Source organism: Alligator mississippiensis, chromosome 3, assembly GCF_030867095.1.
Source record: "Alligator mississippiensis isolate rAllMis1 chromosome 3, rAllMis1, whole genome shotgun sequence".
NCBI classification, from domain to species: Eukaryota; Metazoa; Chordata; order Crocodylia; family Alligatoridae; genus Alligator; species Alligator mississippiensis.
Genome location: NC_081826.1, coordinates 114,514,419 through 114,530,718, shown reverse-complemented (window position 1 = coordinate 114,530,718; position 16,300 = coordinate 114,514,419). Strand labels below are relative to the sequence as shown.

Here is a 16,300-nt window from a genome sequence, read left to right as displayed (position 1 = left end):
ATGTGTCATTACTGTTTAACCTACAGTAGTTTGCCAAGACAATTTACAATTGTGGGGGAAGGGAAATTTGCTGGACAACTGTGGCAAAACTAAGTAGCAGTGTCAGTCTAGGTGGGTTAAAACCTAGTTCACACTTCAAACTCATGGCTTCAGTCCCTTTTCATTGGCCAACCCTCATGTAAACCCTTCCAGATATTTTGTCTTTATTTTTGGCAGTTCTCTTGCCTGAAAAGAGTCTAGCGATGCTGTAAAACAGAAGCTATGCAACTGAATGCAGGTTTGGCATTATGAAGCTTAAGAGGAACACCAACAATGATGCAACAAGTAGTTGTTAGATGAGCATCCTTTTCTAACAAGTCTCCCTTCCCTACTCTGATCTCCATGAATGGTCAATTTTCTGGACTAGGCAAAAATGGTCCTGTGACTCTCAACCTACTCCAAACTACCCAAGATCCACACATCTCTGCCACCAAAACCTCCAATGTACAGGATAGGTAGTGAGAGTGATATTTAAAAAAAAAAAAAAAAGTGAAATATTGGAGAGTTTTACTTCCACCCTTACGAGGGCAGCCACATACACGTTTACAGTTGTCAAAGGCTAATAGCCAAAAGGATCGACCTTCTGAACTCTATTTTGGCATTTATGCACCACAGCTGCAATGAGAAATTAAAGTAATATTGTCATAATATAGCTTCACAAGCTTTAATTTAAGATGAAGTCTAGCCTTTAGACATGCAAAGAAAGCCAGCCAGGTATGTCTGAACTGATGCAATACATGGCCTTTAATTGCATTATGACATGAATTGTTCCCATTCACCTCTGTAGATAAAGAAGAGATGATGCCTCCTATTCACGGTGCTGTGAAGACTTAAGTTTCCTGGATCCATAACAATGGCTCCCTTCACTTTTCCTGGAAGTCAGAAGGGCTACTATGGCACTCATGCCCTGGCTCTCAAAGCCTGTTTCCCTTCAATAGGTGTGCAGAACAGAGTGCACTTTAGAATAATAATACCTGCTGGGGATGGGAACAGGTTCAGAAGTACAGTGCTGTCGCTGTTAATGTAGTTCCTTGCTCTTTAAATCTTCAGCCTCCAATGTAAATGCACAGAACAGCAGCAGTATGATTAAGTATTGATTACTTTCCCTAATACAGAGATATTATATCAAGATAGAAGAATATTGCCACTTTTTAGTGAAACTTCTATAATGCCCACACAAACACATCTTCATTTTTCTTTTGTGACATCGTAGTTTAGGGGAAAGGGGAGGGTCAAAATCTCTCTCCAAGTGACTTGCTTTCTCAGTGTTCAAAATCTCAGCAGAGAAAGCAAGCGCCTGAAAAGTCCAAAAAAAAGTGAGAGACAGTGACACTGACTTCCAGCCTACAAGAAACCATGAATAGCCTGGGATTAGACTGCATAATTCAAGCTATTGAAACCTGATTGTTTCAAGCAATATCCTGAAAATGGAAAGGAAATCTGATCAAGTTATATATTGGTATTTGCTATTCCTCGTCTTACAGGCCAAAAACAATTTTTTTTTTTTTAAATTGCCTTACTGCAAACTAGAGGTTGGATCCTGTAAACACTACCAGCAGGAACACTGATGTCCAAGTATTCCCAAAAACTAGCATGAAGTGCAACTGACAGTGTTGTGTATTATTTTAATTGCCAATTTGATTTCATATTGTCGTAATCATATCAGCAATGTTAAGAACATCTCTTTGCCACTCATTTTCACATTCAGATTGCTTTTACAAGGCTAGAGTATCTGTTATGGGCGATACTGTCAAAAGATAACAGGAGCCATGTAATAAATTCAACTCATGGGCTTTGCATAAAATAACATTTTTTTTCACCTAATTTATTTAAATTTCCAATTTTTCCAATTCCAAACAAAAGCTAAATACAAATTTGAAACAGGTAAGCACTAGTTTTATCCAAAGGGAGCAGGTTTATATAGATTTACTCCAGTAAGGTACTCAACCCTTAAGCAAAGCCTTCGTCATCAAAACTATACAGTAGTCTTCCTTATTTCATTGCACAATCTTAATGTTCTGTCAGAACCAACTTTTGACACTCCAAACACTATTTTACAGTTCACTGCTTTATAATGTCTATTCCAAAAAAAACCTCAAGGGGTTTTCCATAAGAAATGTTTTAGAAACCAGTATTTCCTGCACAGTTCACCAGCAAGTTTACAAGTCTCAACTCTCAGGAAAAAATAATCTTCTACCAACATTGTTTCTGCAGCTATATTTTTACTTCAATTTTAGCTGCTTTAGTTACTTCAGACTCCAGGTCTGCCTCATAATCTGTATAAATGTATCCAACTCTCATACAGTTATACAGCAACTTGGGGAAAGAGATCCAAAAATGAAAGTGCCAGTAAACTTAAACATGGCCCAGCAAAATAAAAAAGGCAAGAAATGCCTACGTTAAATGAGATGCTTTTTTCCTTAAGATGTCTTTCCCGTGTTTACTTTTCTATTGTTAATAGCCACTTTTCTGTTCATTTAAATGAATCTGATAGTGCTGTTTAATACCATCATTAACAGCAAAGCTAAGGCTTTATACCTGTTACATTCACTTCTCACCCTTTCAATACTGATGACTAACATTATAGATGTTAGGGGGAAAATGACCAGCACAAATGGGAATACCACCACAAATGATCACCTTGTGCTTTCAGATACATTTGTTTCAGTGTACAACAGTCCCTTCATTTCACATTTAGTAAGATGCTGATGCAGTGCAGAAGTGTGCAGAGCATCCTCTCTTTCATAAGGTCCATGCAGAAAACATTTAAAAAAAATTAAAGTTCTGAGATACAAATGAAAAAAAAATCCAGAATGACCACGTTTCACAATGTATAGTGTTCTGAACATGAGTCCATTTTCTTCTACATTCTGAAAGAATAAAAGTGGTGAGGAAAGTAAGAATTCACTGCTGCTTTCTGTGATCTTCCCCATTTTGCTGGCCAGTACCCTACTCTGGCATATAAGGACGGAGGTGCTCCTCTATGGTACCAACCGCCCAGTGGGTGAGCTGTTCCTGTGGCAGGTACAGGCAGATGCTGCATAACTTGAAGATTGTAGCTTTGTTTTTTGGAGTCTGGAAATGGAAATACATATAAAAAGTTAAGTATGCAGTTTTTTTTCTCACCCTACCCCAGACACAGTTACACCAAAAAAAACCTTGAATATAGTGTAAATTCTACACGTTTCAGCTCCTTCTGTATACATGTCAGTGTGTCTGATCAAAACTGGGCAACGCCAACCTAAAAAGTTTTTAGAACTCTGGGTTGCAACACCAGGATAAAATAACTAGCACAGGCCTTGGCAAAACAAATGGAATTTGGTAACTTCTTTCCACAATTTAATATTATCTGTACAACAATGGAAGGATTTATACAATGTATTTTGTAAACAAAACAAGTCACACACTTCTATATACAAAAAACAAACAATGAAACCATTTCAGGTTCAAATTTCAGCTCTCGCAGGATATGCAAGATATTGCCTACTAGCCTACAGAAGGGAGAAGCAGCACTGTTTCCTGCTTCAAGATCAGATCAGAGTTCTAGCACTAAAGGACACTGATGTTTGACCAGTTTTTCCAAAAGAAACTTCAATGGTCATGGGGAGTGCATGCATGGTGATAGATTCATAGACTCACTTCTTCAGTCAGGGTGTCCAGATTGTGGAATAACCTCCCTCCGGAGGTGGTACAATCAATTACCTACCCTGGAATTCTTTAAGAGGAGACTAGACATTCACCTTGCTGGAGTCACCTGACCCCCCATTGTCTTTCCTGCTTGGTACAGGGGGCTGGACCTGATGATCTTCCGAGGTCCCTTTCAGCCTTACAATCTATGAATCATGGCCCAAGTCATTTGGCCCTTTGAGACAGTCAGGCTAGAATTCTACTGGGGTAATTAGAACCTACTTCTCCATTTCCTCTGATCACACTTAGTGGATACTACAGCATCACACATACTATTTATGCATTATACTATTCTCTATACCAGGAAGCCTGCATTTGCCTCAAGTTTAGCAGGAGAATAGCTTATTTAAGCAACACAGTGTTCATTTAAGCACCTATTCTGGTGTACGAGAAGCTGGTGAAAAAGAATAGGTATATAGGAAGACTTCTGCAGTCTCTCTGGATGTGGGGCAAGGAAATAAACCCAAGAAGATCAAGAGCATTTAGGCCAGAAACAAAAGAGTTTTGTTTTTGTGGGGTTTTTTGTTTGTTTTGGGGGACAGTCTGTTTGTTTTTAAGTACATACATTTAGAAAAGTAAGTCATGCCTGAATAAATAAGGGTCACACAACTTGAATTACAAATCTTTGGACCCTGAACTGGCAGACATACTTCACAGGAATAAGTGCAGTAGCCGAATGAGGGCTTAACTTACAACTATTCATTATCTTCAAAATCTTATTTGCTTTGGTTTTACACAAAATCATTACATTTTTAAACATGTTAATTTCAATGAACAGGATGCGAATGTTGATACTGATTTTAAAAAGTTTCATCCCATTTCTGCTGCAAGAGGGGAACAGTATTTTTAGAGACTACAAGACACCAAAATGAACACAGCTTTCCAGAAAACTAATAGTTAGTATTCTGATGCCCCTGAACACATGGCAAATCTATTTTTCTCCACTGCTGCTTTAACCAAATCTAAAGCAGCACGAAAGAGCATTAAGAGTAAAGAGATTTAGCAAGCAAAATAGTATACCATGCAAGCAGCAAGGCTCAGAACAATCCCTGAATTTTGTGGCACAATCCACCAAAAGAATTACAATACAGTAAGTGTTACTGTTATGCAAGTCCCAACTTAAAAGGTTTGTTTTACAGTGCTCCAAGCAAGTATTCTGATGAGTCAGTGACTGCAGTAAGATGTTTTACATACTATGTAGCTTAAATGCGGAAGAACCTGAAAAGCTAAAGGGAAGTGAATGTTAACTGTCTCTTTCCTCCTCTGAAATTCTCTAATCAGAGAGGTTTGGTGAGGAAAAACAAAAAACACTGAACGAGCTTCTCTACTCTAAGACTGGCTGGAAGTGGAAGCAATCCCAATTCAGCTACTGAATGTATACTTGCCCTGGAAATCATTCCTCATGGAATGAAGTGTTTTTTTTCTTTTTGTTGTCATGTAAAATTTACAAAAGCTCTGATATCTGTTTTCAGAAAGGTTATAAAAAATTACTGAGGTCAAGGCTATTGCCTAATGAAGGCATCAACTCAGACCACCACTATTTGTGGTAGGTTATGCTTCTAAAGCAATTCAAAGCTGTAACAGAACAGCAAAACAAATCAAGCTCCAACTACGTGCCGTTAGGACTATGCAATCAGGTGGACCTGCAGAACTTGGGACCTTAGCAGCAGAAGATTTGGGCCGTTAAAAAAAAGTTTCTGCATGACATATGACCATAGTACTCTCACTCTCTTTGACATGTTTACTAGAATAAGCAAAAGTCAAAGAAATGGACCTAGGATTTAGAGTAGAATGTAGTGAAGCTTGTGATGGTCCTCAGTTCCTGTTGAAGTTTCTTCTAGACTTGAGACTAATGTCTAGAAAAACATTATCTAAGCATATGAAGTTTGCTCTCCCTCCCAGGGGAATGCTCCAGCATAACAAAGGGAAAAATTTACCAAACTGCAGTCCTCATTTCTGAGTTTTAGTCTAATCATTTACATACGCAAGGCCAGTGGTTCCCAAACCTGTTCAGGGCACAACTGCATTTTGGTAATTTCAGATGACTCCATGCAGTGGTGACTGCAGGCACACAGTTAAAGAAGCTACTCTACCCACAAGTAACAGGGGCAGGAACTTAACCTTGCCTCAACTGTACTATTAACTGCTCGTGTGCTCTCATACCTCACAAAGGCAGTGAAACTGAATAAAATAGAGCTAAGACTGTCCTAGCTTTCACTTACCATAAGTGTCAGTTACCTCTCAAACGAAGTGCCAGTCCCCACCCCACTGTCAAGTGCCAGCATACAAGACAACTGCAGGTTCAGGGGAATTTGGGATTTCCTGGGGCTCATGAGCCCACTCATAACCATCATCCCTAGGTAAAAAACTGCTGCCTCAGTCTGAGCACCTTGAAGATGTTTTTGACAGTTCTCATTTAAGCTACTCCCCTTGTCAAATGGGGATTTTTTGTAGCTCTTTAGAGACAGTGCAAAGGTCTCCACTGTCTTATTAATTTGTGACTAGAAGAGCGGGTATTTAACAACCATTTCTTATACTCATAATCACTCACCCTTTCACACTACCCCCATATTCTTGAACGTGAAAGCCTCAGAAAGCCTTTCAATTGTTTTAAGAATGTGTTGTTTCAATTTGCTTTCATAAATTTCTTACTAGTGAAGACAAGGCACCTCTTTTTTAGTTTTCTAAAATAAGATCGTATTAAGTCTGTTTTAGATTCTCCCCTTCCCACTACTGTCTCAGTAATGCAAGAGCATGGAATCAATCTTATATAGCAGCATATCATATTTTCTCATATATAACAAGGCCCAAATAAAATATGCACTGTCTGTTAAGAAGACAATGCAGAAAAAAAAAGATTTTTCCAGGGTCATGGCTGACTGCGACACACTAATTCCTCCTGGGAACACAGAGTCCAGGAAGCGTGACATTCCAAGACAGTCTGGTGAGGCAGCAGGAACTTCCTGGTGGGGCAGACAGTCTCTTGGGATGCCATACTCTTATGTTTCCAGGAGGACCTACTCTGTCACAGAAGTTAAGACTCAGATCCCTGCAAGGGCAGTAGCAAGACTTAGTTCTTTACTGTAACTAGCACTTTATATAAGTACTGGTAAATAAAGTAATATTTCTACATTGTAAGCCTCATGGAAGTACTACCAACAGCTCAATTTCTGCTTCGGGCACAATCTAGTGCTCAGCCAAAAGCTATGGGCACGACACTGTTAACATAGGACTTTGCCCCTTTAGTTTGCTGAGTAGACAGAAATTGCAGTCATCTTGGAAACTGCATGGCATGCAGTGTCTCCAGCAAAGAAAACTGCTTCCTCACTTAATACCTGCGCCCAAATTTTGGGGGAGGAAAGGTGCATAATGTATGAGAGAAAATAAGGTACTTTTTTGCCTCATAGTCTGTTTTCAGACCCTAGAATTCTGTAAATGGCACAGGTTTGTTTTGAAACTGCTTAACTGCAAACATGAACAAAATCTTCTCTCTTTTTTTCCACATATAAATTAAATATTTACAACAGAACGAATAATTTGGTTGGGGACAATTCTACAGTATTTCTATGACTTTACAAAGGCTATGTGTTTTCTTATGAGCAAAACCTAAAAATTCCACCCCCTTAAAGAAAAAAAACCCCAAATACACACACAGATATGCTTTGAAAAAATTAAAAGAAAACAAATTTACCTGCAAGTGCTGTCTGTCAATGAAGAGAAACACTGACTGGTTAGGGTTGTTGATAACAATTCCAGTCTTGTCCTTTCGGCTCAGAACATGCAGAAACTGTTTTTCATAGTCACCATGGTGAAATTCAAACTTGGCCTGTGCAGGAATGAAATAAGTGCTTATAAACAAATAACATCAAATTACTAGTTTTGGTGCTTATCCAAATAAACCAAGACTACCACAACCCAGATTTCTCAGAGATTTCCTGAGCTGCAATAAATCAAACAAAAAACAAAAAATACAAGCCACACAACTATCAATCTCACTTCCATCCACAAAGTTATAAACAGATGATCTGACCAGCAATCGTGTTATTCATCTGCTGGACACAGACATGGGCAACAGAAGACATACATGAACCATTTTCTGGGTTCATACATGAACCCAGTTTCTCTCCTGCCCAGGCAGGGGGTCGGACCTGAAGATCTACAAGGTCCCTTCCGACCCTACTTCTATGATATGATTCATTTGCTCTAATATATCTGTAAATAAAAACTGAATTTCTATTGCTACTACCTTGACTAAAGTTTGTTGTACAAAACAGAAAGGACATTAGATCTTCTCATAAGCAAACGAGAAAAATGTAGGCTAGATAAAACTACTATACAGTGGTTAACCAAGCAAACGGCAATTATTAACAGGTCCACATCAGAATGACAGGAGGTTGAGTGGAGTCCCACAAAGGTCTGTCCTGGGCCTGGTGCTGTTCAATGTGTTTATTAATGGTTTAGATGCTGGCATGGAAAGCTCCATGAGCAAGTTTGCAGACAACACAAAACTAGGAAGATTGTGAACATGTTAGAGGATGCAAGAGCAATTCAGAAGTACCCTGACAAATTGGAAAGTTGGGTTAGAACTAACGGGATGAAATTCAATGAAGAGTGCTACACCTTGGGAAGAATAATCAAAAACACAAATTTTAAATGGAGGGCACCTGGCTAAATAGCAGCTCTGTGGAAAAGGACTTGGGAGTCTTAGTAGTCTACAAAACTCAGTGAGTCTGCAGTGTGATGCAGTCGCACACAAGGCCAGTGCCTTGTTGGTCTGCATCAACACAAGCATTAGGTGCAAGACACGGGGGGTGACAGTGATCGTTTAACTTGCCACTGGTAGGACCTCATCTGCAGTACTGTGTGCAGATCTGGGCTCCACATTTTAAAAGGACACGGAGAAGTTAGAGAGGGTCCAGAGATAGGCAATAAGGATGATCAAGGGCTTGGAAGGCAAGTCATATGAGGATAGCCTAAAGGAGCAAGTCATGTTCAGCTTGTATAAAAGGAGCTTAAGAGGGGATATGATAGTAGTATTAAAATACTTGAAGGGCTGCCATAAAGAAGAGGGAAAGCACCTTTTCTGTCTTGCTGCAGAGAAGAGGATGCAAACCAGTGGCCTGAAGTGGCAGCAAAGTAAATTTAGATTGGATATCCAGAAAAATAAAACAAAAAATTCCTCATGAAATATATTCAGCATTTTACCAACAACAGAACTGGGGAAAAAAAAAAGTAATTCTATCCAAGTGCAAGTGTCTGCCTGCAAATGACTTAAGGGGTTGAAAGTTAACACATGGGAGCACCTTGAACTGCAACTTCTTAGTAAAACATAAATAAGACACTACTGAGCATTTTCCTCTGCAGTCCATACTCAGTTAATGCATCATCTTAAAAATGACTGCATCATTTAGCAGAACTCTAAAAATGTATCATGTTTTCTTCAGTAGAAAAGCATCCACAATTTATACCACCATTTACCAAGTATACAAGTAATTAGATTTTGGTAGGAAAGAATAATTTAAGAAACACTCACTGCACTGAGTCAAAAGCTCAATGCAATTTGTCCGTTTGCCATGCACTAAGGAGCACCAATCATGCTCAAAAACAACTAAAATGAAAGCTGGCTCCTTTAGTCAAGTAGAGTTGCAAGTAGTAGTGACATCAGACAGTGAATTTCTTGGCCAATTTATAGTTTTACAATCTATCTTTCCTTTTGTTTCCCACAAAGCAGAAAGAGTGAAACACACTAACAGGGGAAAATAATGCTGACTACACACAGAGTTAGAAAATATACAAGTTCACGAACTAAAAGAACTTCCCACCCTTTCACTTTGATATTATCATCATCAACTGCAACAGCAGCACATTAAAAAATTCAGACAAGCAGTTACCACTTAGTAAACCTAACCCTAACAGAAAATGTATTGCGAACTGATGCATCACCTTGTACCCAAGCCCTTGTAAAAATATTACTACTACTACTACTACTACTACATGTAAAGGAAACACAGTATGTAAAATAATTTAGAGATTGGAATAAAAAAAAACCTGCCAGAGCTGCATGTGGAAAAATCTACTTTAACATGCCTGCAAACCATTAATTTCAGGCAAAAATGCAAATTCTAGACATGATTTAAATGCATCTCAAGTCAAACTCTCTTCTATACAGGACAGTAACTCCAATTATCAGAATTTTCATGACTTTGTCTTGTCATTTAGGTGCCTTGGTTATACTGAACAGCCACAACTAGCTCCAGCTTCTCCAGTTACTAATTTAAGCATCTGTCCTTTGTGAAGACCTTTCAGATAGTTTGCAGATACTGACACTGAACCAAGCAATGAAATGAAGCACAGGCTAGCATTCAACATTTAAGCTGCTTTGTAAAATAAGTAGCTTACATGTCTCTAGTGTTCACAGAGTAGCCATCACTGGTATTTCTGCACCAATTGATTAATTGTAAAAACAAATACACCTCCACAAACAGTGTGAGAATATTATGCTCACTGGTTCTTCTCTGTAGTCAAATTAATTTGTTGTAAGAGCCTGATCCAATATCAATGACAGCTTTGGCACTGACTTCACTGAACACAAAGATCCTAAAAGGTCAGTTTGACAAAGATTGAACAAAAACAATGTTCTTCAATTCCCTACGGTGGTCTGGAATTTCTTGCATGTTTTTTAGCTGTTTTATCTGTTGCTTTAAGATTAGTATAAATATGGTGCAAAATAAAACAAACTCTATATACACTGCTATGACTTTAGCCTGGTGCACAGATTCTCAAATCAGGGCGCCAGGCGATCTTTTTAAGCCTACCACAGGGTGACATGCAATATTAGCACTGCTAAATGTGCAAATACCTTCACGTGATTCACAAGATAAACCCAAGAAATTTCAAATAGGAATCCAGCATCAAAAACATACTGACTTATAGTCTTTCCATGTTCTGTGCAACAAAATTGTTCTAGTTTTCCCTAGTCAAAATACAAGTGAAAGCTTAGAGTTGCCATCTTCCACAGGCTGCCTAGAGTCTACCAAGGTTGAGAACCGCTGGTCCAGTAAATTAGTTGACACAGCATAGCAAAAATGTAAAACTTGTAATCTGAAATTGTTTTAAAATCTAGAAAAATACCTGAACAGGCCTAAAGGGCTCATCAGATCCCTTCCACCGAGAAAACAGGAGACAGACTATTTTCTCAATATCATTACGAGGCCAAAGAATGAAGTCCATCTCCTGGGTACAGCCAATCACATCCTGCAAGAAAAAAAAATTGCACATTGGCTTACCTGTGACTGTCACAGCAGATCTGTAGAAGAGTGAATCTACAACCAACTTATGTAGGTGCAAATTAAAAAGCAGAACAAAATAAAACAAAAGATACAGACACAGTTTGTTACTGTCTCCAAATTCTTCCTTTCCCACAAGCTTGTTTCATGTAATTCATACATAAAGGGCTGGAAGGGACCTTGCAAAATCATCAGGTCCAGCCCCCCTGCACTAGGCAGGATTCTAGGGCAAGTATGTAAATCATGTTTCAGCTTGGTTACAATTCAGATCAGCTACAATTTTAGATCAAGACTAAAATTCTGAATGCTAATCTAACAGAAGACTCGGGGACATAGAAATGTAGAACTGGGACACAGATTTGCAATACAATGTATACATGTTCAAAATCCAACCCCAAACTAGAAAGTATAAACAATAACTTTACCCTGCGCATGGACTGGTAGCGGGGTGCATGAAGCTGTACTACATCTTTCTGCAGAAGCTCTATGGAACTTTCCAAAGAATAGCTGGAATCCCGCACACCTTTCAGGATATTTTCTTCGTAATTATTGGTCATGACTGGTATCACTTCAGACACTTCAAAAAGCGCTGACTTTTTCTTCTAAAATGAAATAAAAGTAGTAATGTTAATGGTCCACCCTTTTTCTTGGCAGATAAGAATTATCTACTGAACCTTGTACATTTTCCCCCTTAGTACTAGTGTCCTCATGTAAATTAGGCACTATATTACTGATTTATGACTTAACATCATAACTTAAGAGTTACACTATTACATGCAGAGCTCTTAAGCGAGCAAGTCAAAGAGCACTAAAACCTTGTTTAAAATAGCTTTATTTTGGATAGCTTCTTCATATTTACAAATTTAGGCTCCAAACCTAAAAAAACTTCAAATGAAAAGCATGAATAAACATTGGCAAGACTGGAGTTCAACTGTCTTCTTAAAGGAATAACTTTCAGCCTTACCAACAGTGCTGGACGCAGATTTCTGTTGGTGAACCAAGCCAGTAAGACACATTTTTTGTATTTAATGGTTTCAGATTCCATTAAATGGAATTTTATGCTCCAACCTCCCCCAATCGGTGAAAATGGAGGCAGATCTAATCCAAGAATAATTTTAGCAACCATAAATCATCAGTGTGTAAGAAGTGGTTTCACAGTTGAATTCTGCACTATTTCATCATCAACAGTTGGTTAGCACTGTTTCAATATTTCCTGTACGTGGAATAACTACTCTTAAAGAGCAAAAGCAGTTTGCCACTACAGCCACCTGTAAACAAATTTATTTAAAACTTACTTTCTTTCAAGAATTACATTAGAGATGAAACAAATTCTATTGAATGTAGGACAAGACCATTAGGCCCTCATACATAAGTAACGGACAAACATTTTTTTCTTGTTGACCAGACTATTTTAGATTCAAAGTAAGCACTTAGGTCCTAGTACATAGGTACTAGATCAACTCGCATCCAGTGTCATCTTGGACTTAAAACCACTGTAATTTCTAAAATACACATTTGCGGGACGTTGCCACATACAGCCAGAAAGTTGCACCTGTTTGCAAACATTTCAACACTGTATTGATTAGGAAGCTCCAATTACTATCACTGCTTAAAATGTTAGTTATTTTAGACTTGTGACATATGCTTTTACCTAGCTAACAAGCAGGGCAACATCATGGAGAAAATAAACTTCACCCACTAAATAAATATAAGATTCTCTGCCCGTGACAGTCACTAGAAACTAGAACATCCCCAGTATCACACAAGAGTGGTGCTCTTACCAACTTATTAGTTTATGCTCTGCCCAACTGAACGAAGTACAAACACTTTTCTTCAGTTAATGAAACTTTAGTTCTGTAACATCTAGTACTACAGTCCTTAGTTCTCCAGTTGCCCACAAAAACAGACTCAAATATTAATAAAAAGTCCACCCCCAAAACTATTTTAGAAAGCCTTTAAGGTCTTTAGAATTCCACAGCCCTTCCTTGTACCACACATACTTTCAGCCTCAAAAAGCTGGTAAGTTTAACTTTACTGCCTCCCCCTTACATGAGATCTTCCTTAAAACTCTACATTTAATAAAATATCCCACTGCTATTCACCTTCCATCTTTCTACAGACAAAGTAATTTTATCAGCTGCTCAGTGCATCCACTACTTCTAGTAAAACAACTATGCGTCACCTTGGCCAAAACATCATTCCTACAAACTTGAGGTTAGAGTAGATACAAATGTATGTACTGTTGAGGTATCCCAGGACAGACTTTAAATAAGGTCTGTTGGCTCAGTGGGAGACTTCTATACTGTGATAGACCCCACTACAGCCAAGTAAAGACTTGTTCATAAAAATTATGATAGTTGCAGATGTTGATGTGTTTGCAAGGTTTCCAGATGCACTCTGAGGGAGGGGTTGCAACTGTCCGAATGCCTTCTGCTTTAACCTGATAAATATGATAATTTTAGTAGCTGCTGCAGCCAGTCCTCTCTCTCTCTTGCTCAAATTGACCCTTTCAGATGGTCAGGTTGCAGCTCAGACTTCATGAACAGCCTTTAAAGAATCTTAATTCCTTCTCCCATTGGAAAGCCATCTAAAAGGGATGTTTGAACTATTACAAGACTGTAAGCACATGAGAAATGAAAGACTGAAGTCACTATAAAAGAAAAAAGCACCAGATAGAGACACACAACACAATTAGCTGAAAGACTGATTAAGTGGTAGGAAATAAACTGGATTTAAAGTTTTTCATATTAGGTAGCAAGGTTTTTTGTACACTGTTAATCATGTTTTACAGAAAAAGAGCTAAGTTACATTGAAACAGACAGCAGAGAGGATTTGAAAATGGAAAGTTACCTTGTCTTTGAATACAAAGGCAATATACATCTTGAAGTCAAACTGGTCAGCTAGAGATTCTTTTTTCTTTCTAAGCTGAGCACGAAGTCTGTTCAGAGCTTGTTTCTTCCGGGAGTTTGGGTCCCCCATTTTTGTAAGGTGGTACTAAAGCCTTTGGAAACTGTCACTAAGCTATGGGCACTTTTTCATAAGACTCAAGTACAACAGAAACAAGTCATTTTATTCCTGCTAATACAATTGAATAGATAAAACGCGAATGTAACCCAAAAAACGCACCTCAGGCAATATTTTATGAGACTGTCATATTAAAGGGGTCAAGAAACAAAATAAGTCGCTGTCCAACCATGGTTGGACAAGGAGAGATTCGGCAAAAAGTACCAAGAAAAAAAAAGCTAACAATTTTTAAGATACATTGGTGTGAACAGTTTAACTGCAGGAATAAGTAGGTGAGAACAGGGATGGGGGGAAGTGATCACAATTTACATGTACAACAAAAAGCAACTGGCACAAGCCCAATCCATGTGGGGATTATTTCTGCCCTTACAAAACAAGAAAAAAAAAAAAAAAGAAAAAAAAAGAAGAAACTGAAATTACAAATTGCGCTTTACCCCAGCCAGATTCATGACTCTGCTGATTATTATTCTCAGGTTTCCACTATTGCTAGGTTGCCTGTCTCTGTCCCTCTTTTTTTTTTTCCTTCTTTAACCTTTAAAATTATTACACTTGGTGGAGAGCAGAGAAAAGGGTGCAGAGGAGGAGTGCACATCCTGGGAGGTACAAGATTTCCCTGCCAACAACAGAATCATCAACTACAGACAACGTGGTGCTGGTTTGCAGGGGAGCAAAGAGGAAAAACAACGGAGTCATTTCTAACTTCATCCTGCTCATCATCAGGCACATCATCGCCCTGAGGCTGCCACTGCTGAGAAGGGGGATCATGATGGCCACAGACGAAGGGTGGGTGGGGGGTGAAGGGACGGGACTCTCTCCCCTGGAGATTTGAGCCCTATGCAAGCCCCCAGTCCTGGCTGCCCACCACAGTGAGAGCTCTACATCCCCCAAAACCTGACAGGCTCCTTCGGAAACTGAACCCCTGCCCCGGGATCCTCCTCTCTCTGCCGCCCAAGCCCGGTTTAGCTAGGACCGTGCATGACTGACTTCTGGCCTCTCCTCCCGCAACTGGGCAGGCTGCCAGAGGCAGCGAGACACCCGCTAGGTGCGGCAGGGGCGCAGCCCTCTCACTTCATGGTGACTCTAAATCAGGAACAAACAAACAGGGGGTAAAAAAATCTGGGGGGGAGAGAAGGGAAGATGGAAATAAAACACTGAGGGAGCCCGGGGAAGGGCAGATTTCTGTGCCAAAAGGAACAAACAAACAGGGAAGGGCGGGGAAAAAAACCTGGGGGAGATGGAAGTGAAACACCGGGCGCAAACCCCTGTGCCAAAACAATCCTAATTTTTTCTCCCGCAAGAAAAAATATTGGGTTTTTTTTAAAATTCCCCTTGGCAAAAAAAAAGGAAACAAACCGAGCTGCAATCACTTCCCCTCACACTTCACTCCCCAAACCCGCGGAAAGGTGGTGTCGGCTTCGCCCCACGCATCCCCCCGCGCCGGGTGTCACGCGGGGTCCAAGCCCCGGCCCGAGACCCGCGGCGAGGCAGGAAGAAAAGAAAGCGGGGAGGGGGGAAGGGAAAACCCCCGGCCGCGCGTGTCCCCCGCGGGGCCGGGCGCTGCGGGGCCGGGCGCTCGCTAGCCGCAGCCGGCGGGCGCAGCGGTGGTGGCGGCGGCGGCGGCGGTGGTGGCGCTGGTGGCGGCGCGGCGCGGAGCCATGTCAAGACGAGGCCGCGGCGCGGCGCAGCGCCCCCATCCCCGCGGCGCCGGGTGCGCGGGCCGGGCCGCCCGCGCGGCCGCTGCTCAGCGCCAGCCTGTGGCCCATCGCCTCGCGCGGCGGCCCGGGGCCGGAGCCGAAGCCGGGCGGGGGGAAATGGCGGCGGCGGCGGGGGGAGGAGGCGGCCGAGGACTGGCCCTGCGCTAGCGGCGGGCGGCGGCGGTCTGACGGCTGCGGCAGCTGCTGCGGGCAGAAGGGAAGAAGGGAAGGGGCTGCCCCGTAGAGGGAGAGTGCAAAATGGCCGCGCCTGAGTCACCGACGCCGCCCGGCACGCACTGCGCAAGCGCGCCGCGCCGGGCCGTGCCAAGTTCGGCGCGGGGGGAAGCTGAGGGAGTGTGAGAGGGGAGAAGATGTGGCTCTGAGAGGTGGAACGAGGAGCGGGGAGACAAGGTCACCTATCTTAGTTATTGTCTGCCGCCCCGCCCCCCCCGCGTCTTAATTCAGGTCCCAACACCCCCCCACATTGGCGAAGTTGGTAGCGGCGCCCCACGTGACCTACAATCCCCGCTCAGGTGGGGGTAGTGGCTGGAGCTGCTGAACCTCTCCCTT

General features: G+C 41.1%; 1 protein-coding gene across 1 annotated transcript; it reads right to left on the bottom strand.

Annotated features, from left to right (window-relative positions):
* Positions 1–1,650: 1,650 nt before the first annotated feature.
* On the bottom strand, positions 1,651–15,971 carry C3H6orf62 (chromosome 3 C6orf62 homolog). The gene is made up of 5 exons (XM_006260540.4): positions 13,863–15,971; positions 11,438–11,614; positions 10,858–10,980; positions 7,418–7,552; positions 1,651–3,114 (listed from the first exon to the last, which is right to left on the bottom strand). The coding sequence occupies exons 1-5, from the start codon at positions 13,989–13,991 to the stop codon at positions 2,989–2,991; spliced, it is 690 nt and encodes a 229-aa protein (XP_006260602.1). The 5' UTR covers positions 13,992–15,971; the 3' UTR covers positions 1,651–2,988.
* Between the last annotated feature and the right edge of the window lie 329 nt (positions 15,972–16,300).